This window comes from Labrus mixtus, chromosome 3 (assembly GCF_963584025.1).
Source record: "Labrus mixtus chromosome 3, fLabMix1.1, whole genome shotgun sequence".
Classification (NCBI taxonomy): Eukaryota; Metazoa; Chordata; class Actinopteri; order Labriformes; family Labridae; genus Labrus; species Labrus mixtus.
Genome location: NC_083614.1, coordinates 19,054,662 through 19,081,769, shown reverse-complemented (window position 1 = coordinate 19,081,769; position 27,108 = coordinate 19,054,662). Strand labels below are relative to the sequence as shown.

The 27,108-nt window shown below is 39.3% G+C and overlaps 3 protein-coding genes across 3 annotated transcripts; 2 read left to right on the top strand and 1 right to left on the bottom strand.

Moving 5' to 3' along the window:
• Positions 1–495: 495 nt before the first annotated feature.
• dmap1 (DNA methyltransferase 1 associated protein 1) lies at positions 496–6,301 on the bottom strand. Its single transcript, XM_061033559.1, has 10 exons — positions 5,850–6,301; positions 5,333–5,424; positions 4,762–4,957; positions 4,415–4,573; positions 4,136–4,303; positions 3,813–3,998; positions 3,414–3,485; positions 2,678–2,750; positions 1,796–2,148; positions 496–1,253 (listed from the first exon to the last, which is right to left on the bottom strand). The coding sequence occupies exons 1-10, from the start codon at positions 5,943–5,945 to the stop codon at positions 1,194–1,196; spliced, it is 1,455 nt and encodes a 484-aa protein (XP_060889542.1). The 5' UTR covers positions 5,946–6,301; the 3' UTR covers positions 496–1,193.
• A 1,325-nt stretch (positions 6,302–7,626) lies between these two features.
• hnrnpm (heterogeneous nuclear ribonucleoprotein M) lies at positions 7,627–14,589 on the top strand. The gene is made up of 16 exons (XM_061033558.1): positions 7,627–7,901; positions 8,639–8,820; positions 10,423–10,475; positions 11,171–11,178; positions 11,355–11,448; positions 11,543–11,806; positions 11,897–12,050; positions 12,167–12,216; positions 12,300–12,357; positions 12,512–12,646; positions 12,741–12,791; positions 12,919–12,987; positions 13,089–13,190; positions 13,311–13,894; positions 13,978–14,029; positions 14,131–14,589. The coding sequence occupies exons 1-16, from the start codon at positions 7,819–7,821 to the stop codon at positions 14,292–14,294; spliced, it is 2,103 nt and encodes a 700-aa protein (XP_060889541.1). The 5' UTR covers positions 7,627–7,818; the 3' UTR covers positions 14,295–14,589.
• A 2,076-nt stretch (positions 14,590–16,665) lies between these two features.
• On the top strand, positions 16,666–25,762 carry timm44 (translocase of inner mitochondrial membrane 44 homolog (yeast)). Its single transcript, XM_061033557.1, has 13 exons — positions 16,666–16,786; positions 17,239–17,343; positions 18,822–19,025; positions 19,113–19,193; positions 19,310–19,459; positions 19,843–19,979; positions 20,494–20,579; positions 21,780–21,872; positions 22,582–22,706; positions 23,002–23,052; positions 23,638–23,727; positions 24,177–24,287; positions 24,940–25,762. Exons 1-13 carry the CDS (start codon positions 16,670–16,672, stop codon positions 25,057–25,059), a joined length of 1,470 nt encoding a protein of 489 aa, XP_060889540.1. The 5' UTR covers positions 16,666–16,669; the 3' UTR covers positions 25,060–25,762.
• The last annotated feature ends 1,346 nt before the right edge of the window (positions 25,763–27,108 follow it).

Genomic DNA, 27,108 nt, shown 5'->3' with positions numbered 1-27,108 from the left:
ATCAAATGACAAAAATAAAAAGTGCAATTTAGAAGAACTTGGAGTTATGTCGAGTTTGCATGAAAGCTTCTGAAATACTTAGATTTTGGTAAAGCTTACATGCATTCTTACAAAATGCCCTGGCCATAGTGCTTTCCTCCTCTGGGCAAACATATTACAAATTTGCATAGAAATTAATGTCTAAGTGGGCTAAATCACATAATTGACATGCAATTAGCAATATTATAGAGGGGGACCTAATGAAGTTTAAGTGACGGTTCAAACCTAAGAATGATCACTGCGTAATTATCATATTAATGAAGTCATTAGTTGTCACTTAACTTAGATGACAGGTAAGATAAGAATGTCATGATCTTACAATTTCCCCAGCAAATGTGTATTCAGCACTAATTGCCTCCAAGTTAAGACCTAATCTCAGAAAGAGCGACACATCCTTAGAATGTGAACGGGACCATCGTGGCGTATAAACATGTACAACACGAAGCAAGATACAAAAAAAATAACAATGAGGTTTATTGAATCATTGACCGAACAACTTCAAGATCACTTGAGGACAAACAACAGAAATCAGCTCCAACGATTCGAAACACAGGCAAAAGATGGACCCAGCATCAATAAGAGAGTGAGGAGAGGTCCAGGTTGAGAGGCGGCTGTAGGGGTTAGGGGTACTAACAGCTAACACCAAAACACATTTCCAGTAAACACTATGGCATGATTAGGCTACCAAAAAAAAAAAAACATTGGCTTTCAGTCTTCCCACTCCCCCAGTCTCTCCTTTCATTCCAATTCATTTCAATTACCACGTCATTCCCGCCTCCTTCCCGGATCCCGATTAGCTCAGCCTGGCAATTTACAGTTGATCTTACCTCATCTGAGGCTGAGCTACGGTGGAGGCAGGCAGACGTGCAGTAATGGAATGAAATGTCACTCAGTTGTTGCCTTTGTCACAAAGATGCAGGCTGGGCCAGACGGGGATGGGTGGGAGTGTTGCCGTTGGTAGGTGGAAAGTTGTGTGTGTGAGTGTGTATGTGTGTGAGTGTGTGTAGTCCATGGCGCTTCTACATTAATGGAGAGCAATATGGTGTCCTGCTCCCGTGTCCCTCTTGTCCAACTGTTAAACTTGTAGGCATCTCTACTGTGACCAACACTTCACCTCGTCCTCCACAGTGTAACAGCAGCTGCTCCAGTCACCATCAAGGCTTCTTCACCTTCTTGATTGAAGACGAGCTGGATGCAGACTCTCTCCTTTTGCGCTGCAAAGTGACACAAAACAATCACATCCAATAAGAGTAGTTTACAATCAATGGCCTTTACTAGAATGTATTCACTAAAATTCCAGGCAAACTGGCCATAAATAGTATATGTCATGTAATGAAAGACATAAACAACTACTAAAGTGAGACAGCTTTTAAGGTGCAGTTTCTGTTTTCCTTTTCAGAGTTATGATTGGGTGCCATGATTAGTTATCTTGATGAAAAAAGAAAACTGAATCTTCACATTGATGAGACAGTTTAAAATACCCTTTATACAGTATGTCACTACTATTTATCATAAATTGTGAAAGCATCAAACTTAAGACATGAACTTGAGCCCACCTTAATGTATGTGCTATGAAACCCTTCTTACATGAGAGTTTTAAGCCTGAACACTTGACCTAACTTGAGACTCGGGCTGAAAAAGTTGAGAAGACTTAACTTGTTGAACAATTAATAAGTGGAAAAGGAAACTGTCATAAAGAGATTTAACTCAACTTTGGATCTAAAAACCAGATTGGGTCCAAGCTGACCAGACTTACAGAGTTGGGCGTAAGTGGCGCTCCTACAACATCGATGATCTGCTCTTTGGCTTCCACCTTGATGTTGTCCACACAGGGCCAGGACTGAGATTCACCAACGGGGGTGGCTGCTGTGGTGCTGTTGGTGGCATTGACCTCTCCACCCTGTCCTGCAGAGGCTGGACCAGACCCTATAGTTCCACCACACACACCTCCACTGCTGGCCTTCAGTAGGGCCTCATAACGATGACGCAGCATCTGTTGCTCATATTCACAGTTGCTGTGGGCCTGCTTCAGCTCATACAGCAACACCAGGTCGCTACGCAGCTCATTGAACATCTGAACAATCTCCTCTGTGGGCATGGGGTTCAGATCTACAATCACAGACAGACAGACACAAAATCAAAGATAAATACAAATATTATTATAACACACAAAAGATCTAGTTTAATATTGTTATTGTCATTGTTTAAAAAGATGATAATGATTGTGTAATCATCAAATATCCCACACTGGGACTTACATTCGCACATACTTTTGATCTTAAACGCTTCCTTGTTGTGTATTAAGTTGTGTTCAGAGAAGCCTTGATAGGTCTTTCCAGCAGTATAAATACCCTTGGTTTAAATAATGCAGATAAAAATCCACGTCTTTAAAAAAAACCCAGACTTTTATCATAAAACTGACAGATAGCAGATGAAGACCCCTGAGATTCTGCTGGCATCTTGTTGTTGTTTGTCAAGGAATAGCTCCTATTTGTAGCCCTACTGTCGTTAAACAACATTATATTTGTTCAGTCAGAGTATGTCTCTGTGTGGTTGTTTTAAAAAACGTATTTTGCAGAGGAGATTTGAAAATGTAAACATTTGAAATGTCAGCAGAGAGCTTTTTTTACACACTTACCCACTCCTTGCTCGATCAGGATCTGCTCAATGGCCTTGATCTTCTTCTGGCCTACTGAACTTGGCAGTTTCATCTGAACCACACACAAACACACGGACACACACAGTGTGATTTAAGGTGCTGGAGATGTTAGGATAAACAGCTCCACCTCGGGGCTTTTAATTCGTATGAAATGCACTTCAGTGGGCCAGATCAAAATGTCTTTATCCACTGAAGTCTGTCTGACTGATTGGCTGGCGGGTTCTCCACTCCTTTAGCTGTGCTAATGCATTTTCCATAGAGAGTAGCTGCTCCTCATCAGTCTTGAAGATGAATAAGAGTCCTCTTGCCAAGTCTTACAGATATTAGCTGGTCACTAACAGAATTAATCATCTCCATGCTAATGAGAGATAGCCTGCTCAAGTCAGATATCCTGGTTCCTCACATATATCAACTGCAGGGTCAAGTCTCACTAAACTTGTTTTGATAATAACAGTTCTTGCAAAACTTTAAAAATAATCTTGCTTTTACAAAGTTCAACTAATTTGTTTTTATATTTATCACAAAGTCGACCGTTAGCCCTTTAGAGATCGTGTATACAAGTACTGTCCAGGACATTCCTCAAGCAGAGCTTTTGTATTATTTCTGACTACTTCAAGTTGATTTCTTTTTTCAGACAGGTCTTTCTTTGAAGATAAGATTCAGTAAACTGACATTTGTAGTTTGAAAGTCTCAATCAGGTTTAGCTATAACTTACCCTCTGACTGCGCAGAGTGACTCCCGCTGATTTGAAGTCAGGAAACTTGATGCCTGCCGTCTCTGGAACAGCCTGCATTAGAAGAAGAAAAACTGCTTAGAGAAAATATATGACACCTCAAACTTAAAAAGATATATGACCAGAGTATGACCAGATATATCAGACAGTCATTGCACACTGATAGAAGAAGACACAAGAGCCAGCTCAGCTCATTTTACACACAGCTGCTCTATCATAATATTACTAATAACATATTAGAATATCTTGATTCTTTCTGTGCACTACTACTGCAGGCTTCTCCCCCTCAAACAGTCTTTTCATATGCCGATGAACATTTCTTAAGTACAAACAGTTGGCTTGAGCTTTACTTTGCTCTTTTAGTGTTGGTGCATCTCTTACCGGTTTTTCCGTTTCTCTTTTTTGAGGGAGTTTCTTCTTGGAAACTCTCTTTTCTGCTCGCCTTAACTCCGTGGTTGTGTCAGCCGCTTTAATGAGTTTCTGCAGATCCTGGGCCTTCTTCTCCCGCTCTTTCTTCCTAGTCTCTATCTTCCTTAGCTCTTGAACAAGATATTCCTCTTCTGCCACCTAGAGGGAAAACAGGAGAAGTGCAATTTTAAAATCTGTAGGGTCAGCTTCTTTTTCACAAAAGGCATTATTGCATTAACAACAGCAGTGATATTTTGTTTGCCCTTGACATGCATAGGAAAAAGAAACAAACTAACTTGTTCAGGTGTGCGATTGAAGAGTTTCTCTAGTTGTTCCTTGCGGCGCCTTTCATGGCCTGCATCAAAGATATAGATCTTTGGCTCTGTCCCTGAAGCTGCGCGAACCTTGGTCAGCTTACCACAGATGTTATAATACCGTTCTTTTAGGTCCTCCACTGAACGTTTCTGAAAGCATTATTGAGAGACTGTTACCAAGGAAATGTGTTTTCATTTACAAATGTTTTCGTTTTGTTATACAGTCACACTGAGTACTGTTGATAAGTGATCGTTCATTACTCTGTATTGCTGGTAATCGTAGCGGTCATGGACAACTATGAAACGAAGGTCGAAGCGTTTGCACAGGTCAAACAGGTGATCCGTCTCTGCTTTAGTCCAGCCATCATCATGCAGATGCATCTGATACTCCTGCTCCGAGTAAACTGGTACCTGTACTGTCTAAAAAAACAGGCAGGAGAACAGAGAGAATCAGGCTCAATAAGAGAAAAGAGTCAATTTGTGTTTGAATCTGAAAATCAACATTTGTAGCTATAAATAAGCCAACCTTGGTGTGTGTTTTCCATAAGTGTTATGACGAATTAGGAGACACTTGACTTTTACACGATAACAGAAGGAGTCATCTCTACCTTGTTGAAGCGGGCGAAAGGGTAGTCCTTGCCCTCCTCCGCCACACGTCTCCAGTGATGGAAAATAGCCCCATCCCTTCGAGCCGGATTGGTAAAGGGCATCCACTTCCAGGGACGAACCTTTTTACAGCCCAGCTTGGCTTTGACTGTCCTGTAGCCCTGAGTTGTATCGCTGGGCAGCAGTGGAGGTGCATCTCTGGAGATAAACAGGCAAATAAAACAAGGGGGAAAAAAATTGTATATATAGTTCTTTTATTTTTCTGAAAAAGGCTTTATAAGGATATGAAGCACGTACAAATTGAGGCATAAGATCAAGCCAATCACTGGGATGCCACTGGTCTTAAGTAGTTATTAAACACACTCCATAAAAATGGATTTTGAGATTTTTACATCATTCTCCTTTTTTTTTTTTTTTTTTAAATAGCCATTAATCCCTGAGGAGACAAAATTCTCTCACTCGTCTGGATCCCTTCTACGGGCAACTTAATAGTCAATTCTAAGCACTGCAGTTATAAAACACAGGACTTGTAGGAGAGGAACTGTACATAAATTGACTTAAAGAAGCCCTTACTTTTTATCTGAGTAGAGTAGAGCATAGACCTCTCGGTGCATTCCCTCTGGTCTCTTGAAGGTGAGGGTTTCCGTTGTCTTCTTGGATTTTTTCTAAACGGGATAAAGTAACACAGGTTGTTATGTTGAAGCGACACATCATTTTATAGTTTCTAGTGAATCAGCTTTATTTTACTTTGTTGAACTGTGTACAAAGGTATAAAATTAAATATCAAAATAAACATAAAATAAGCAAAGACTAATATGTACAAGACTAAAAAAAGATAGTAGTGCAGTGGTGAGTAGTGCAAAAGAGGCTGATGTAAACATGATAATAAAAAAATGTAATTATGTGGCTTATTATGTGGAGTTTTTACAGTATTTACATTAAAGCAAATGGCAAAGTCCTGTGTTTTTGAACACCACAGTTTGTAACTATAAACTTTTAGTTAAAAGAAATAGCACATATTACATGGCTCACTTGTGAATACAGGAATAAGCACAATATCTGGTCTCACTATGTTGTGATAGTCTCTCACCTTGTCCGAGTTGATGAGATCTTTCTTACTGATCGGACCGTCATTTTCTCCTCCAGTCAACTCCAGGATATCCCTAACATCAGCTCCAGTACCCATGACTGTGTCTGTTGTTAAGTAACCTTTCAAGTCTTTTCAAACCTAAATACGTTTTAACATTTACGGGCGCACATGAAGTGATTGTGGTTACTTCACATTACTGTGCAAAATGATGCTACAAGCTAAAGGCTAACGCCGATGTTGTCATTAGAGCTAAACTACACTAGCGGCCAAAAACAGCAATGTTACGCTTATATAAGAAATGTTTTTTCTAATATCGAAATTTGGAAGTGTTTTACAATCCCTAAAAGCTACAAAGATAGTCAATAAGAACACACACGGGCTTTGTTACGGTTAAGCATTGGGTAGTTTAGCTAAACACTACATCCGTTCCGGTGATAACGTTGTGACCGTGGTGGTCTGCTCAATCATTAGCTGTTGCCCCCCTGTGGCCTGGCGCTGCATCGTCTATCATGGTTTTTGTATTTAAGGGTTTTGTATATACATAATATATACTGTATAAATATTGTATATTATGGCAAGCCGTTCAGGAAATTAATATATTGAATGAAACTTTGAATATATTGAATGAAACTTTGAATATATGGAATTAAACTTTGAATATATGGAATGAAACTTTGAATATATGGAATTAAACTTTGAATATATGGAATGAAACTTTTAATATATTGAATGAAACTTTGAATATATGGAATGAAACTTTTAATATACGTAATTAAACTTTGAATATATGGAATTAAACTTTGAATATATGGAATGAAACTTTGAATATAACTTTGAATATATGGAATGAAACTTTGAATATATTGAATGAAACTTTGAATATATTGAATGAAACTTTGAATATAAGGAATGAAACTTTGAATATATGGAATGAAACTTTGAATATATGGAATGAAACTTTGAATATAACTTTGAATATATGGAATTAAACTTTGAATATATGGAATGAAACTTTGAATATATGGAATGAAACTTTGAATATAACTTTGAATATATGGAATGAAACTTTGAATATATGGAATGAAACTTTGAATATAACTTTGAATATATGGAATGAAGTCTGAATATATTGAATGAAACTTATATATTGAATATTAACTTTGAATATATTGAATGAAACTTTGAATATATGGAATGAAGTCTGAATATATTGAATGGAACTTTGAATATATTGAATGAAACTTTGAATATATTGAATGAAACTTTGAATATATTATATATATACAACTGCAGGGGTTTCTGTCTTAGATATATGTATGTCATAAACTTAAAGGACAACACAGGTCACAGATACAATCTCTTGTCCAGATGTCCCTGGGCAACTCTCTGGACACAGAGGTCCATTTGTTCACATTCCACTGTGGGGGATCCTAGCTTAGATTTAGGCATTTCCTGACAACTCATCACTCATCCTGCGAACAACACCTCTAAACAAACATTCCACTGAAGGAGACTCCTTCATCAGATACAAATTCTTTACAGATGTGTGCATTATACAACTTAAAGAGCATTATAATATCTCTGTCCTAGATATTTAAGACACTTCAGTGATTCTAAAGGTATAGTTGCATGATGACTTATTTAAGAAATGTCATTCATTATCACCACAGAGGCAGGCGCTGTTATTTTGAAAATCCCATCTGCACCGTTTTTGACCATTACTTTGAAAATGTAAAACCGGATGTCGACATTGGTTTAAATCTTCGGGATTACCTGCGCGTGTTGTGTTAACAGCTTGTTCCCTCTCCGCCATCTTCATCAGTCGGTCTCACGAGAAGTGGTCGGTAGCCTTAAACTGGGTCACTTTGAAAGGCGCTCGATTCCGTCATTATCTACACAGATATTCGGCAACAAAAAAAAAAAAGAAAACTCGATTTAATTTAGCGAGACATCAAGACTACGGAAGACGATGTCTAACGAGCAGGCCGAAAACACCGTCGAGAAAGTGGGCCAGCAGCCTGCACCGCAGCAGCAGCAGCAGCAGCAGCAGGGGTGAGTCCATTCATCGACATCTCTTTGTTGGCGCTCAGTAGCTTCCTAATGCTAACTCTTATCTAACATTCGCTAACTTGGCCCAAAAAATATTCTGAACCACAAAGAATTTCTGCCGGTTTATAAAATGGAAGTATACCCTAGACTCAATCTAAAGAGAAATGCGTAAACACACTATGTAATTTATTGTGTATATTTAATGTGAGGTTTCGAGTGTTTGGGGCCCAGTCTGTTTTCATTTACGTCCTTCCCTTTGCGTAGTTGCAGTAGCAGCTCAGCGTTAGAGTTTCTGTTATAAAATAACTTCAGAGTATATGTTGTGTACTAAAAGATATGCAGTGTAAAGGATATCTAATATGTTTGGTTTGGTCATGTATTGCAAACCCTTTGTGCCGGAGTAGCGGCCTTGCCATGCGGATACCGTGCAGTCGCTTAGCAAACCATTACAACCTTTCATGAGCCCATGTTGTCTCTTTAAGTCAACTATACCCGATTAAAGTTAAAGTTTAAATAAACTCAGTTCACAAATTGATTTCGTAGTTGTGGAGATGGTTGGCTCATTATGGGTTAACATAACATTACTATTGAATTAACGCGACTGCGGTCTTTTTGTTTCCCCCCGAGAGAAGCAGTGGCTCAACAGAAAGGGGTTGGCTTTTTTTTTTGTTTTTCATAGGTCATGTTTGTAATAACCTTGTTGTATTAAAAACTGCAATTCTACTTATTTTTGCACACAGAGAAGTGAATGGGAAAGCCAAGCATGAGCCCAATGCAAGCAGAAAGGAGAGGCCGCAGAAGAGAGGTGGAGGCGGGCGTTTTGAACCCTACGGACACGTGAACAGAAGATACCGTGTTTTTGTCAGCAACATCCCATATGATGTGAAATGGCAAGCCCTGAAGGATCTGATGAAAGAGAAAGGTAAGGTGTTTGTATAAGGGATTGATTCAACTTCAGACATGATGAAAGTTACAGCCTCATGGGTCATATTGGTCTGGCCCCTGCAGCTCTGAAGGGCTTTTGGGTATTTGTGCACGGTCGTAAATTGAAGCAGAGTGGTTGAAATCTTGTGGGAGTTATTTGGAAAAGAAGGTTTTGGATGAGTTCCATCTTACTTTTCTGTCAACTACGGAGTTGCGTCAGACCTGGATGTTACACTGAATATTCTGTCTCCATTTGCAGTAATAAAAAAAAAAAACCTAAGTTGTTTATGCAAGTGGAGGTTGTCCTTGGTCAGAGCCAGTCCACTGATGTGATAATACAATTACTGGCACGCAATGACATACTTTTCCCAATGGAACTCATGAAAGAACATGCAATACTTATTTGTGTTGTACTATTTTGGCGAGAAATTGGGTGATGGATGGACACTTTCAGTTAACAGTAAACCCTGCGCTCTTAGGTTTTATGAATAAGTGACATTTTTTTGAGACATGTCCAGGAATGTCATTTGTGATGCAGCAACTTTCTGCAAGTATTTGTAAAAAAAAAAAGCTGTGTTTTAAATGTACTGTATTGATTTTCACGTGCTTTCACTTGTGTGGAAGTTCTTGTAGGTATGGTGTATTGGAAGTGATGGCTGTATCTTAAGTAACGCACCAAAGTGGCATTCACTTACAGTTAAAGCATGCAATTAGAAAGGTATATTCCTTTTTAGTAGGGTGCTTGGTATTTGTTTTCTGACAACTGACTGTGAGTTAAATTGCATTTTTCTTTTTTAGGAGTGACCTTTACAAGGAAATGTTTTCTCAGCAGATCTCCATGTTGTGCCAAACACAGCTATGCGTTGGGGATGTCTTTGGGGTACAGGTCTACAAAAAAGCAACTTCTCATGCACTGTCCTTGTCTCAAGGTTTGGTCACTGATGTCATCGTGTTGAACAGACATGATAGGAGACATGGCTTGGGTCGACATTAAATCTAAATTTGGAAATTGCTCGTTTCAGGAACAGGTCTACCTCACAAACATGATCGCCGTCATGGTAGTTTCTAATCTATTAAAGATAGCTGCCATTCAAATTGTTAATTTTCTTTAGTCTCAGGTGTCTTTCTTAGGCTCAGTGATGGGTGAATGTATTAGTCAACGGTTTAAAATGTGACTATTTGACCACAGGTTTGAAAATGAAATAGGTGGAGACATGGAAAAGGTTTTTCCCACGTGAAATTATGTCCAACATCTTAAGGTTCAAGGTGTTCACTGCATTACATCCGTAATAGAAGTATTAAGGCTGATGGCCATATTATCAGCTGTTGTCTTCAGTTTACGGCTTTTGGTGCTTCTGTGCTTCTAACAAGGACAGGCTGAGAAGTGTGATTTATTTATATATATTTTTTTAAAACCCGGGCTTGCTTTGTAGACCTGTACCATATTGTGCTGCTGCTGAGGTGCTGGGGGAAAGCCTCAGGACTGGCAGGCTGAGCTTACTGTCACCAGCCACCCAACTTGTGTTTCTGCTCTAAACCCCAATTGTTCTCTCGGCTTCTCTCCCCTTGGTGTGTGTCGTCTCTGGAATCTGATTTGTAGTGGGTGATGTAACGTACGTGGAACACTTAATGGACGCAGAAGGCAAATCGAGGGTAAGTGCATATAAATACAATAAAACGTATGACTATTCCTTGACAAACCTGTGTTTGTCAGCTTTGGTTCCCTACTTTTCTTTGTTGGGATTGTTGAGATTCACAAACCTGGTGGAGTGTGTGTGAGAAGGTGACCCATCGAAGGCATGTGCTATTTGATGTCGTCTGTGGCACTGACTTGAGGTCATTGTGAGGGGTTGATGCTCTTATAACAGGTCTTCAGCTCTCTTTGTAGACAATCCTGTTGGGTTGCAGTAGTGGAACATGTCCCCTGGATGCTGATTTTGCTCCTCATGAACTACAGGAGTGTAGTCTGCAAGAGGTTGTTTCAAGGCTTTTAGATGGTGGTTACATAGTACTCATTCAGTAGAACTAGTTTACTGGAAAAGTTAACTGCAATTCCTTAGTAGTGTAGAATCCTTCCTCACTGGATTTTTCTGCACTTTTGATGATGGAAAAACAATCAAAGATTCCAGTCTTGTCTGCATTGTGACGGTGGGGAAAAACATTTTTAATTGTTTTATTTGCAAGCCAAGTTTGTAGGCTTGTGTGACATAGACCATTTTGTTATGCATGCACTTCTATTTTGGTTAACTTATCATTACAGACACCAGTTATGACCATTGCTTTAATTAATTCAAAATTGTCTTTACTCCTTCTGGTGCGGCCTGTTCTGACGTCTTCCATCAACAAAGGGTTGTGCGTAAGTAGTCCATGTCCGTTGATATTCCATATTGTAGGTGTAGCTCTCGGATGTACAAATTGAAAATGTTGAAATCCTGTTCAAATTAGCAAAGTATAAACAATGATGTGTGTTTTAGGAAACTGCTTTATTTTAATTAAGCCAGGCACTTTTTAAATTGTGTTTATTTCTGTCAGTGTGGTTGAGTTTAGGAGTGAAGAGCTTATGAAGAAAGCGGTGGAAAAGGTCAACAAGCACAATCTCAACGGAAGACCCCTCAAAGTGAAAGAGGTAAGCTCCAACAAGATTTACCAGGCAACCAAAGAGCTTCAAAAGACCAAAAGTAAATTTACTGTAAAAGTATGTTTTTGATGCTTTTTGTTAGGACCCTGATGGTGTGATAGCTCAGAGAGAAATCAACAAGGCCCAAGGCGGGGGCCCACCAGGAGGCCACGGAGGAATGGGTGGAATGGGCGGAATGGGAGGCATGGGTGGAATGGATCGTATGAATATGGATCGAATGGGCCCTGGACCTAATGGTTCCATGGTCAACATCCCTCCGAGTCTAATGAACAACCCCAACATCCCCAATGAGATCATCCATGGTCTTCAGGCTGGCAGGATTGGCAGCACTGTGTTTGTAGCTAATGTAAGGCTTCCAGAGATTTTCTCTCACTGATGTTTGTTGTTATGCTAAGACAGACTACAACTTTTTTGTAATTTTTCCTTGTGTTTGCAGCTTGACTACAAAGTGGGCTGGAAGAAGCTGAAAGAGGTCTTCGGCATGGCTGGCATGGTGGTGAGAGCAGATATCCTGGAGGACAAGGATGGGAAAAGCAGAGGCATGGGCACAGTAACATTCGACATGCCCCTTGAAGCCGTCCAGGCTGTGTGTATCCTTAAAACAAACAAATGACCAAATGAAACGCCTTTTATGAATCATTTTAGCTCGGTTGAATCCAAGCTGTTAGAAAATGTCTCTTCTTTGCTTTCCTTAATGATTTCAAAGCTATGTTCAATGGACAGCTGTTATTCAACAGACTCATGCACGTCAAACTGGTATGTATTCTGGACCTCCCTGAACATAAACTCAAAGATAGGAGCGCATTGTCTAAATGTGTTTCTATTGCTTTTTTCCCCAGGATGAAAAATCCATGCCTAAAGATTTTGGACCACCTGACAGAGCTGCAGCTCTTCCCCGTAAGTATACGCTTCGCCTTTAGTCACCCGAATAACTTAAAAAAAACATACTGTAATTTTATTTTAAATACAATGACAGATGGATGCAGGTCTATGTTTTCTTATACTTCTGTACACACATTTTATAAATACTGTTTCCTTTTTCCATGCCAAGGTGGCCTGAGTGGCATTGGTTTGGGCTTGGGACCAGGTGGCCAACCCATTGATGCAGCCCAACTGAACAGGGGAGGTGGTGGTGGTGGTGGAGGAGGAGGTGGTGGAGGAGGAATGGGTAACATGGGCCCTGGAGGTAAATGTCACAAATTAAGTTATTTTTTTTGTTCAAGGTTTGATAAAATATACAACTGAAATAAGAGGCTTGTTTGACACTGTCTCACTTTTAGGAATGGATGGAATGGGATTTGGCAACATGGGAGGTCGTATGGGTGGAGGAGGTGGAGGGGGAGGTGGAGGAGGAGCAGCAGCAGGTATGTACTCATTTGATCACGATTCCATATGAAACTTGTACATTATGCCTTCTGCTGTTTAGACTTCTTTCTTCTTTCTTACCTCTCGTAGGAGGGATGGACAACTTTGGAGGAATGAACAACATGGATCGTTTCGGTTCTTCTGGGATGAGCAGAATGAACGGTAAGGGGGTATTTGCGGTGTGTTTATCACTCCAAGGCAAGCGTGGAACACTTTCACGTTTTGCTGGACATTTCTAATGGTTTCATCTCTTGCATTGTCAGAGATGGACCGTGGAATTGGTGGTGCTTTTGACAGGGAGTTTGGGCGAAATGAAATGGGAATGTCTCGCAATAATTTTGGAGAGTCCTTTGAAAGAGGCATGGGTTAGTATGTTCAGGATTTTGTTTAACAACTTATCTGGAGAGTCTTGTAAGATATCATTTTGTGTTCAATTTGAATAGTTAATAAAATCTTTGATTTTCTTTGTTTACTCCCATTTATAGGAAACAACATGAGTATGGACCGCATGAGTTCTGGAATGGACCGCATGGGAAGCAGCATGGACCGCATGGGAGGGATGGACCGGATGGGCATGGACAGGATGGACCGCGTGTCTGACCTAGACAGGCTGGGAACAGGCTTTGACCGGATGGGCTCTGGGATGGACCGGATGGCGCCCAGTATGGACAGGCTCGGACCTGGCCTGGACCGTATGAACTCCAGCATGGACCGCCTTGGCCCAGCTGGGTTTGACCGCCTAGGCCCGTCTAGTCTGGATCGCATGGGCTCTGGCATGGACTTTGGCTCCCCGATGGGAATGGATCGCATGGGCAACACCGGGCTTGACCGAATGAGCAGCAGTTTTGACCGCATAGGCTCAACTGGAGGACTTGACCGCTTTCCGTCCGGTGGTCTCGACCGAATGGGCTCTGGCATGGATCGTATGGGGGCTGGAGGTGTTGGCGGTCAGTTTGATCGCTCTGCTGACATGGATCGTGGATTTGGTGGGAATTCCTTTGGAGGAGCTGGAGCGTCTGGAACTGGGGGAAGCAATATCAGGAAGGGGTGCCAGATCTTTGTCAGAAATGTAAGTCTTACTTTGGCATAACATAGTTAATCATATTCTTTTCACCAGTGATAATCAATCATAATTATTGTTTGGTTTTGTAGCTGCCATTTGACTTTGGCTGGAAGATGCTGAAGGAAACCTTTAACACTTGTGGTAAGAGATTGTTTTTTTTCATTGTAAAATAAGTAATTATTATGCACGATTTAAGTTTGTTTTATCAGCATTTTTACACTTCCTTTTCTTTTCCTCTACAGGCATAGTGCAGTATGCAGATATCAAGATGGAAAATGGCAAGTCCAAGGGCTGTGGTGTGGTTCGCTTTGACAACCCTGAAACTGCTGAGCGTGCCTGCAGGACCATGAATGGCTATCGCCTGAACGGAAGAGAGATTGATGTTAGGATTGATAGGAATGCATAAGTTATTTGTCTGTTAACATTTGATCTTTCGTTTAGTCTATAATGTCAAAAACGCTCTGTATCATCTGAATTGCTATTTAGCGTATTCATACTGTATTCATATTCACTTGGTTTGTTATGTGTAACAGTGAAACTGTCGCTGAGGTTAGTACTTTGTAACTGATGGTGTTTTAGTTCTTGCTTAAATTTTACTTTTTTTAGAGACCAAATTTTAATTTGTTTTTTCTTGTAATGCTTCAACTGTCATTGCCTTTGCTCTCTAAGGTGGTTTTGATAAATAAACCTCAATATTTGAAGTGTTTCTTAGAATTCGTTTTGTTATTGAATCACCTGTCAGTATAAGACTTTCAAGGAAAAAAACATTTACTATTTGTTTTTTGCTAGATTTCTTCTACATCATCGTATTTTAGTCAAGTGTAAGTACTCCCTGCCCTCGCATCTCGCAATGCCGTCAGGGTACCAACCACTGCTAGTTCCGACCCTGGTAACAAACCTGCGATGCCCAGCACTCCGTCTTCTGGCAAAAAAAAAAATGTTTTAATGATATTGATTATACTACATCTGCATCACATGCATTTTTATAACTTTAAACACTAATAATTAAACATTCTGAACAAATGCTGAAAAACAAGCAATAAGTGAAAAACAATATATAACCAAAAGATTGCTTTTCAGGTAGTGGTGATTGTGGCCGAAATATAACTACAAACACTTTTAAACATTTACCACACATGACACGCCTATGATGAAACAAGTACAACATTGCGGCCCAGAGATTGTTTATTCTTTATATAACCTTGTTTTCACGATTGTAGAAAGCAAAAATTAAAACTGAAATTGAAACTTGATTAATTGCTCATGCCCTCGTCCAGGTTTATAGAATAAAGACAGTCCACGACAAGCTGGCCCCCTCCAAAATGACCTTCCATATTGGTAAATGATAAAAGACGAATCTGCCAACAAACTGGAAGCACGAGTGATTATACAAATCTAGCTTCCTGTCCTTGTTCTAAACATTTTGGCAGATAAGTCTTCTCAAACACTAGGGCTAGTTTTATTTAACATCCGATCTCTGTCGGATGGCTGTGGCTCAGTTGGTAGAGTTGTCTCTTAATCTGAAGGTAGATGGTTCGACCCCCAACTCCTGCAGCAACATGGCCGGTGTGTCCATGGACAAACCACTTCACCTCGCATTACGCCTCCTCATTAGTTACTTCTGATGGACACTTTACATAGCAACCGGTCATCACTGTGTGAATGGGTGTAAATTGGTACATGTCACATGCGCTGTTAGTAGTCAGAAGACTAGAAAAGCGCTTTACAAGCTCAAGTCCATTTTCAATTTACTCTAGTCCAAAACATTAATCTGATTATATAATGGAGAAAAATGTTGATTGTATTTTCTCTACTGAAACTTTGTTAGGAACAGTGCTGCTGCTTTATGAAGTCAACCCATCCCAGCTTAGATTTTATAAGCAAGGTTAGAGTGCATAAGAGAGGAGCTGGAGTTGAAGTTTTGTTGTGATTGACTCCCTCATAACCAAGCCTCCCCTTGAGCTATGTCACTAAATATTTACAGGCCACCCAAATAATGTGCAAACCTTTATGATGATCTTACTGAACTGCTGTCTATGATCTGGGTAGTTGTTGCTTAAACCTTCACTTCACTTGCACTCTTGACAACTTTGGGCTGACTCAGCTTGACACAGGGACAACACTCAATATGTTGCACTGGACTTACTCATCTCACCTCCAAAGATCTTATCATCATTCCCAAGGTTTAGCTAACTCAAAGTGAATGATCTGATAAATCTACATGAACCACTGGTTCAGTTTAGAAGAACAACTAATTGACTTACCATAACTACATAGATGACACAAATCAAGATGAAATCAAGACAGAAAACTCACATGTTAACATTATTAAATAAATTATTTAAATTTCCGTTTTAACTAAATGACTAGATAGTTAGATAGATAGATAGATACTTTATTGAGCCCAAGGGAAATTCAAAGCATCCAGTAGCAGGTTACAAAGACGTACATGACATGAAACATTTGTTACAATGACTATTATGATTTCGACTATTGTAGCCTATTTAAAACTGTGTTATTGTATTTTCAGCTTTTGATGTTTTAATATGATCTTTTCTTTGATTTTTAAATGTCCTCTTCTCCCCTTTGTCATGATGCTTGTTCTCACTTGTGTGAAACACTTTGAATTGACTTGTTGCTGAAATATGAGCTTTAAAAATAAAGTTGCCTTGACTTAACAAGGCTTGCCAAATGTTGCCCGTAGTGCGATGGAGCACATTTAGCAAAGAAGGTAGTAAAATCTTGCTTATCCGAGCACTATGTGCAGGTATAAGGTTTATTATGGAGGTACCTGAAGTCCCTCCCTCGTGGAAATGGAAGGTCACAAGCCATCACAACCGGAAGAAGGTCATAGGCGCTACATTCAAGATGGCGGCCCCCTTGTGTCAGTGTTATCAGGTGAGTGCTCGGCAACTTTTCTGTAATATGTGAGCACGTGAAAGTCCCGAATATCAAATAAACTAGAATGTAAAAGACGCGTCTGAATAACACGCTTCATCCCAAGGTTGCAAACGTCATGAAGTGTGTGCTCACCACGATGCTTACAGAAGGTTAGCTAGCTGAGTTAGCTCTGTGAATAATGTCCTGCCGGTGTTTGAACTCAGAAGTGCACAGCGAAATCGTTTTCCAAGTTAAAGGTCAACTCTCTTATGATGTAGCTGTGTAGTTTTATTTTCTATCCGACTTTGTATTTCTGCCTCTTCTTTCGCTTAATGCTTTCATTTTTCCAACACTGTGTCATATTATACGCAGACATGTAAAGTTATCGGTGACATTATAAAAGTATGAAAAGTTAATGTAATGCATGACTGTCAATGGCAATTTTGTATGTCTATGTCCGTAATGTCTAGATATCTGTAAGAAGAGGCTTGGTGGCTTTTCCTTCCTCTTACCTGCCTCTTTACAAAGGGCCAAATGTCTACAGGATACGTGGGCTCCTCTCGTGCTCCTCACAGGTAAGAGATACATCACCTCACCTTTATCAACCTGAGTACCTGAAGCTTCAAAGCTCTCTGAAAATATCCCTCATCTGAGGAGACGCTTTATGATGTTTATGACAACTCCAGCTGCAGAGTTGTTTCTGTGTTCTTTGATGAAACTAATCCAACAATATAAACACATTTTGTTGCCAATATTTCATTTTATTCAGATAGGGCTAATTTAGTCTACCCTTATTTTTATTATTATTATTATTATTTTTTAATACTTTATTGCAGGCTGTTTTACTTCATTACAAGTTGTCATATTTCATCACAAATTCTGTTCATCCTGGCACATTTATATATATATATATATATATATTTTTTTTTTTAAACATACAACATGAAATAAAAATAGATAAAAATCAAAAGAAAGGGTACGAAGAGAGAAAAGATAATTAAATTAAGATTTAGAGAAGAAAAAATACTACTAATAATAATAAAAAAAAAATATATATATATATATATATTATTAATAAAATTTAAATAATACCGTAAATAGGAGGGGGGGGGGTTGTTCCTTCAATACTCTCTTAATTTAATCTAATTTAATTTCCATACCTGTTATTATTCCACTTTATCTGTTTCCTTTATCCATTTACTCCAGTAACACATGAATTCATCTTCTCTGTTTCTTAGCCTATACGTAATTCTTTCCATTTCTTTAATATCTTCCACTGTTAACTTCCATGCATTAATAGACGGGGGTTTATCATCCAGCCAGCTTCGTGTAATTTGCTTTACTGCGGCTATGCGTATTATTATAAATATATGTCCCCTTCCTTCTCTATTCCTGGTGGAGCAATTCCAAGTATGATATTAACTGGGTGAAGTCATTTCTGTAAGTTAACAATACTTGTAATTTTCTCCTGCAGTCTACCCTTATTGATAATGCTGTGCAAAATTAAACAGTAACACCAAAAACATTCTGAAAAATGACATAACAATTGAAGAAACAGCTCTTTCTTGAAGTGTATAGCCATCATGAAGACAGAATTTACCGCAGCATTTAGTTGTATTGGAGTAAAAGCTTTGCATAATAAACTGACATCTCAGAATGCTTTTGATATAGGTGTAGGGAAAAGAGTGCTTTGCAAAAAAAAAAAAAAAACAGGATTTTTTTCCCCTGCATAATCGGTAATAGTCATATTTCATGAGAAGACATTTGCTTTGATATTTGATATATATTAAACCTATCAAGCAAGCACACATGCTAACTCACCAGCGTGTGGGAAAAAGTACTACTCTGCATGTCCTTCTTTAAAAAGTGCTTCTGCTGTCTTTGGCACGTTATCGGTTTCTCTTCCTACAAAAAGTTTCTCAAGACATCTTTAGAAGTAGAACAGACCTTTGCAGGGTTGATTGACTAAGTAACGTAATGAACATAAATGTAATATTGATATAATAGTTACAGTCATTTATAATTTGTGTGTTTTTTTTATTTTATCAACAAGGTGCTTCAGATTCCCTGTCCGCAGGTGAGGTATATGTCAGGGGAAAGAGGTGGTGGAAGAAAAGGTTTTTTTGGGGAGTTTCTGGACAACCTGAAACAGGAGCTAAACAAGAACAAGGAAATGAAAGAAAACATCAAGAAGTTTCGGGATGAGGCCAAAAAACTGGAAGAGTCAGACGCATTGACGCAAGCACGAAGGAAATATGTACGTATTATTTTTACATACAAGGCTTTTTGTTTAGTTTTTTTATTAGCTAATTATAGTTACCTTTCACTGCTTTCTCTTTTCTAGAAAACGATAGAGTCTGAAACAGTAAAGACCTCCGAGGTTCTCAAGAAGAAGCTAGGAAACATCTCTGAGACAGTTAAAGAGGTAAACTTTTAAGTGTCATAATCAGACATGGCCTTCTTCCTATGATAGATGTGATATTTAAGTTGATTTTTTTTCCCATGCTAACAAGTTGTGTTTGTGTCTCTGTGTGTGGACAGGGGCTGGGGGAGGTTGGTCGTACAGAAATTGGGAAGAAATTCATGGAGGGAATGGAGGAAGCAGCCAAAACAGCGAAGACTTCAGCAGAGAATGTCACAAAGAGTGGAGAGAAGCTGGGGAAAACTGGTGCATTCAAAGCAATATCACAGGTATGGAGTCAGTTCAACTCTTAAACAAATGTTGTACAATGTTTGATGTTTTATATAAAGGTAGGGATATTGTTATGAACTTTAAAGAGAAGGTAAAGAGAAAAAGTTCTCCTAGGGGCGCTGGTGGCGCAGTGGTTAGTGCGCGCGCCCCGTGTATGGAGGCTGTCGTCTCAAGCGGGCGGCCCGGGTTCACATCCCACCTGTGGCTTCTTTCCCGCATGTCATTCCCCACTCTCTCTCTCCCTGATTTCCGACTCTATCCACTGTCCTATCTCTCCATTAAAAAATATCCATCCAAAAATAAATCTTTTGAAAAAAGAGAAAAAGTCCTTGTAATGTTATTCCTGATTACTTGAACCTATTTGTGTTTCATCTGACATCAGGGCATGGAGAGTGTCAAGAAAGAGATCGGTGACCTGGGTCACACCGGCCCTTATCGACCTCCTGCCAAACTCAGGAAGAGGAGCGAGTTCTCCTCCAAGGGGGCCGGGGACGACAGCAAGGTCTTTGAAGCGAACGAGTACGTGAGTTCCCTAAACTTTGCCCTGACACGGGGGGGGGACACCTGTCATGATCAGTGTCAGCTAGAAACACATATAAAGCCTAATTAAGGCTAATCATTCTTGTTGTGATTCCTCATTATATATTTGTTTTCATTTGTAAAGCATTTCTATTTAAAGCAGCATGAAATAAACTACTTACTGTCACTATTAAATATAGTAAATGAAACCCACTCGAAGCTAAAAAACTGTGAGAGCTTGGAATCCCATTTGGTCAGGTTACAAGTCTTAACGTCACCTCAACTACAGTTACGGAAACATTAAAGGTTGACAAGTGAAGCATACTCCCAAGAAAGAAAGAAAAAAAAACTGGCGAGAGGTTACCTTGTGTCTGAAGAGGAGCAGCATTTGGCAAAGTTTTCCTTGAAAGGGTTTCCTTTTATGTTTGGTAAATAGTTCCTGAATTACGCACTGTGTAAGAAAAGCCTCTATGTCTCAGTCTGTTGTTTAAACTTTATTTTGTGTTTTCTTCAGGGAGGCTATGGGTGTAGTGCTCCATAAAGATTCAAAATGGTACCAGCAGTGGAAGGACTTCAAAGACAACAATGCGGTCTTCAACAGTAAGCTCTAACTTACCTCTTTATTTCAGCATCCTTTGCTGTTTACTTCAAGCCATTCTCTCATTTTAAATGAGTGAACCAGCGGTTTCCTGTTGCATTGAAGAGATATATAGAAGTACACATCATCAAACCAGAGGCCATCAATACATTTGCATCTGTTGTGGCATATTAGTCACAAGTGGAATTGAGACAGATAAATGAATCCAAAGCACTTTATCTACTGAGGCTCTTTAAAGAAATAATTAATAACATACTTTATTTATCTCAGAGGGGAAATTCAAATGTTACACTCTTGTTTTTTCAACATACTACACACACATAGGCCAGGAATGCACACGCACAAACACACAAACAGGATCCTTTGATCATGCACTAATGGAGAGATGAGGGGCTACACATTAAAGAGTGTCTGAGCAGTTGTGGGTTCAGTGCCTTGCTCAAAGGCATATCAGCAGGGCTCAGGAAGTAAGCTGGCACCTCCAGCAACCAGGCCCAATGCCATACTTTGGTCTGTACAGGGACTTAAGAGATGATATAGACGGGTGTACACGATAATCTATGTTACAGTGGGGACTTGGCACTAAATCGTCAGATTTAAATTATACATTGCAGCATCAACACATTTTCTCTGCCCCAAATACTGAGAACCATTACATTACTTTTTTACTGTAAGATGCAGCATATATCTTTTTTTTTCTTTAAGTTAATAAAACAGTTGTGCTATTGGAGTTAATCCCCTGATGACAGGCTTTATATTAAATGCAGTAGGAGACTGCTGTTTTCAGATTCAGAAGAACATAAGTCTCAGGTAACTGGTGTCATTTTGCTTGTTGCAGAAGTGAAGCTGTCTTGTGGGAAAGTTCTACATTGTTGTCCTGTCCTGACACTTGTGCATGTTTTGTGTGTGTCTCTGTGTAAGTCTGATGCAGAGATATGAGTGTGTGTTCAGATGTATTTGTCTGGTCATGATTCTTCAATCAGCCAGCATAGTGAAAAAGAGCATTTTGCTGAGCATTACTTTTTAGTGTTGTCATTTCATACATTTTCTTACAACAGGCTTTGTGGGACTCATATTTCTGACAGTAAAACATGTGGCTACTCACTGCATATAAAAAAATGATTTTGAAAAGATTTGTTAATGTAAGATTGATTTCTAAACGTCCTTGTAATCTCAGTTTGTCTTTCTTCTGTTCACTGCAGGGTTCTTTGAGATGAAGATGAAGTATGATGAGAGTGACAACGCGCTCATCAGAGCATCTCGTGCTGTCACTGAAAAGATGACTGATGTCATAGGTGAGAGACCTCTAGTTTGAAAGTCTGTATTAAACACACTGATCAGTTTACTTAAGCTGAGCAGACAAGGTTAGCTTGATTTAAAATAAACACAAGATACTTGTGGCCTAATAAGAAGGATGGGCGCTCAGTGAGGAACCCCCTCCCATACACACACACACACACACACACACACACACACGCATTGCGACCTTGTCCCAATGCTTTTGCCCAACTAATAACTGACCTCTGATAACTGATAAGTTTAAACTTCATAGGCTGATGGTTTTTATGTAGCCTGATTTTAGGGGGTGCTGACAGCATCCTCAGCACCCCTGGTTCCTGCGTCCCTGGTGAGAAGCCTTCTTTAAATAGAAGTTATTTGTTCTTCGAAGTATTTAGAACTATCTATACATTTTAAAACATGTATCATACACTTCTGTTCAACATTTTTCTTACATTTAAGACACTTATATCATTAGACTTTTCATATTTCTTCTTATGTCCTATAATCATGTCTCCTCTAGAAGAGAAAAAAATCTGTCATTTCAACACTTATTGTTTAATTTACATGTGAAGTTTTGGCCAAAGAAGAAAATGATTAACCACTCACCGTCTCTACATTGACTTTTATTGAAACCATAAACAATTCAGTAAACATCAGAATCCTGTTGGCGCTCTGTGATTTTCTTTGTATATTTATGGTGTCGGTGTGTTCATGGGTGTTCAGGTGGGCTGTTTTCAAAGACTGAGATGTCTGAAGTACTGACAGAGATCTTGAAGGTGGACCCATCCTTTGACAAAGACTCTTTCCTCAAGCAGTGTGAACGAGACATCATCCCCAATATACTCGAGGTATGTTGGCCTGCCTAAAAATGTTACTCTGTTTATTCTATTATGATCATTTTTGTATTGATAGATGAGTGGTGTTGTTAGTGACATGTAATGTTTTTATTCCATGCATCATTGACTTGCTGTAGATGTGGCAGATCACACATTTCAAATATTTTATTCTGAAAATGAAAACAACTATCACAATAATGATCAAAGCTACAACATAAGTAAACCTGTGAACGTATATGCACTGATGTATCCTCTCAGATGTCTCCATGGAGTGGTTAAAGCTAATGTTTGTTCTGTGTCCATGCAGGCGATGGTCAGGGGGGAGCTGGAGGTTCTGAAGGATTGGTGTTATGAAGCGGTAAAACCTTTTTTTATACACAGACTCTGAGCTAAAAGCAGATTTTTTGCTTAGATATTTAATAACAGTGATTAGCAGTCCAAAAAGCACGTTGGTGCGCATACTACTTTAAAGTAGGTAGATCTGCATGAATTAGTGACACTGATTGCAAATAGTGACGTTGGTAGTTTAATTACATTTTCAGTAGCTTGATGGCAGCGTCGCTGTTTTTTATATCGAATAGTTTTTCAGTAGTAAAGCTGTTTTTTTGATCAAGTAGATGGTAGCATCCAAACAAGCTCAGTTGTCCCACATCAAAGTTCAAGTGCTGCAGAGCGTCAGTCTAAAATCAAACTTCTAAGGATGAGTAGAAGACGCCAGCCGATACAAGGACCAGTTTTCTAGCTGTGTATGTATTTCTGTATGACTGTGACATCACAGTTTAACCCTTGATGCCCACGATGTCCCTGTGCTGGCGATAGTGTGAGCAAGAGTTCATCGCTCCCCAGTGCACTCTGCATAAATATATATTTTTTATTATAATAATGTGTTATATGTTACACTGGTAATAATGTTATCTTCTTTTTCTCCATGATGGATGAGTAGACTTACAGCCAACTGGCTCACCCCATTCAGCAAGCCAAGGCCATGGGACTGCAGTTCCACTCTAATATCCTGGACATTGACAATATTGATGTAAGTCACTCCAGACTTCACTACTCAAGATTATTAAAGAAGCTTTATGACACTGCAAGACGTTAAATTCCACCTCATAATATGACCTGTTAACATTAATGATCGTTAACTAATTGTGATTTATTTTTAACATAAAACTGTTTTTTATCAGTAAAAAGTATCCACATGAGCAAATATAATCATGATAGAGGACATCTAAACTTTGTATTTAGTAAACTCTTAACAGGAATGAGCCTTTGTACAACACATCAACCATACTGCTTTGATTACTTTTTGTTAGTGAAAGTTTTGGTCTGAGGGACTAAGTCGTCACTGAAGAACTATTTTGTTCTTTGTGTGTGGCTCAAACTGTTCAGTCCTTTTAACTGATGCTTGTGTTTGTTATGCAATAAAGATATCATGTTTTTGTATAAGAACAGAGTTTTTTCTGCATGTATCCTCTCCTCCAGCTGGCCATGGGGAAGATGATGGACCAGGGTCCAGTGCTGATCATCACCTTCCAGGCTCAGTTAGTCATGGTGATCCGAAACACCAAAGGAGAGGTGGTGGAGGGAGACCCTGTAAGAAACACACACATATGAACAAAAACACCAGCTTCAGGGAGAAAACAATCCTTGAGATGCTAAAATCTGATATTTGATTAAAGTGAACAGAATCTTAAAACCAAACCAGTATAAAAAAAAACACAAGGCTTTTGTGCAGAATATTAGACATTAAGTGACTTTGACTGTTAGAACAGGGATTGTTTTTCTAAAACTCACTGGTTTAATGGTTGTAAATTGGCAGCACTGTCCAATCAGAGCTCCTCAGGGACATCTGTCATTGGTTTAGAAGTCAGAGTATCAACTCAGTATCAAGCAGTTGGCATATGCCCAGCATTCACATCAAATAAATCCTCCAGTAGGATTATAAATGGATGTACTATTCTTCTGTGTTTTATCAGATAAATCCAAATGTCTGTACATATGATGACAGATTCTGCCCATATACTCTACAGTATTCTCACTGTTAGTCCTCTCCCTCTAAGCTCTAGAGACAAATGAGACGTGGATTATTGACTGGGCAAAGCTAACTCAAATATTTTATAATTAAAAAGATGTTTATATTTTATGTCTCATTACATTTGATGTGTGTATGGGCCTCGGTGGTTCACAGTGATTTAAGAATTGGATCATAAGAGATAAGTGTACTCATCTGTTTTTGTCCCTCCAGGAAAAAGTGCTCAGGATGATGTACGTGTGGGCTCTGTGTCGAGACCAGGAAGAGCTCAACCCGTACGCTGCATGGAGACTACTCGACATCTCTGCCTCCAGCACAGAACAGATCCTCTAAGACTTTTTAATATGCACAAAAAAAACACTCAGCTCAGGAGAGAACTTAATGTACCTGAACAGGCCCCGGAGCTGGCTGAGAAGGAAGCCGTGGGAGAGAGAAGAAGGCAAGGAGAGATAAAGGGCTGACTAGTGGGACTTGGGCTCACTTCACAACAGAAGTATCGTCAAGTTACTTAAAAAGCTTAGTGCTTCACCAGCCTTTTTTTTTTTTTACACCACACTGGATTTGGGTTCAGTCACTGCAATCCTTGAATTTCTTTGAATGCCTTCACGTTACCTTAACCATTCCTCGGGCTCACACTAGAGAGCAGTAGAGTACCAACAACTCCCCCCCTTTTCACTTACTACAGTGTCTACATGACTGCCTGGGGATTCAAACTCTCCAGTTAAGGACAGCTGTTGTCAGCCTTTAAGGGATACATTTGTTTTTTTAATTTTCTGGTTTATTTTTTTAAATAAAAAAAGATATTAACGAGGAAAATCAAGGCAGAGGATTTGTAAGTTAACCCTCTGAACTTTATGCTGGTGTTAATCTCTCTCTCTCTTCCTCTCTGAGGCGTTGTCATTGTGGTGGTAGATTGTTTTGTGGCCAATCAGTGCGCTTCTATTTCCTTGTTTGTATGATAATCGTCCAATGTAATTGTTAAACTGTGAAAAAGTTTATATTTATTATGAAAAATAAAGATGACCCCTGTTTTTCACACTAGCCAACATTTTTGGAAAAAAACCCATTTCTATCAAATATTTTTTTAAACCTCAACCCTGCAAATGTTTACACTTCTTTGTAGTGAAGTTTGTCATGTGACTCCTTTTAGGGCGGTTGCTTATTTTTTTTAGAGTTAAATTCTTAAGCAGGTTTTTCAGTATTTGCTGATAAAACAATACAATATTTCTTGCTACTTCTTTGTGAATTCTTATAGTTGTTCCTAAGCATGACTGGAGCACTCATCTACTTTGAGTGAACCTTGGCTGACTTTAGAAACCAGATTGTACACACAATACTGACCATGATCATTTTGGAAACCTTTATAATGTGGAGGACGGTACAATCCCCACCTGTTCTTTCCACTTTTTACACACTGTGCACCCATTTACCTTCATCGTGGGGAGGGCTATATGTAAGCGCTATATGTGTTCAATGTGCCATGTTGTTTCCCTACACATCAGAACCATATTGCCTTCAATCAACATCTTATTTCTCCTCTATGGGACAAAAATAGGGTAGTGTAAGGGCTAATGGCACCCATTTCAGCATATCTCACCAATACAGTCATCAGATCCCTCATCACATTTTGGGAATAGAGGTTGCCTCTGCACGTAGTCGCCACAGTTTTCAAGATCCTCTTCTGGGTCTGTGTGCGTTTTTTTACTGCCACTCTTTTAGCTCCATTGAGAAATCTATGAATTCATGAGACAGACAACAACACCTCATTACAATCTACCTATCTTACATAAAGAGTTAATGGTATTAAAGCTAAACATTTTAACCCCTCTGATTAGTCACATATGATACTTTATATAAGTTAAGAGAAATAAGATAGGAAGTAAAGCTGATTCACATTAAGCCTTTCCTTGTCCGGAAAATATACGGGAGCATTATCCATTTCTGCATTCTCACCTGTCTCAGCTGTGTGAGATGTCACCACCTCAATTAAAGTGACTGAACTGCAACTTCCTGTATGCTTTCTTTTTGTTTGTTAAGTGTGCTCCTATTGTGTTTTTAAACAGGCAATTTAAATGTGGATTGTTCCCTCCATAGAGTCCCTGCTCCATTCAGGAAATGTGCTTCCCTTACATTGTGTCTGAGCTGCTTCTGGATACAGGTTGCAGGTGAAATGGTGTGATGTTCATGGTTCTTGGAAGCAGTTAGACAGCTCGGTACATATGGAGGGATGCAGTGCAGCATGAAGGGTTTCATCCATTTGGACTAGCCCGCTCTCATACAGAACGATTGATTACAGTGGCCTTGTGGTTGAAGGTATGCGCTGCCTTACACAAGCGCACGCAAGCTGTGTATGTCTCCATGAGCTGGTACTAAGCTGACTGT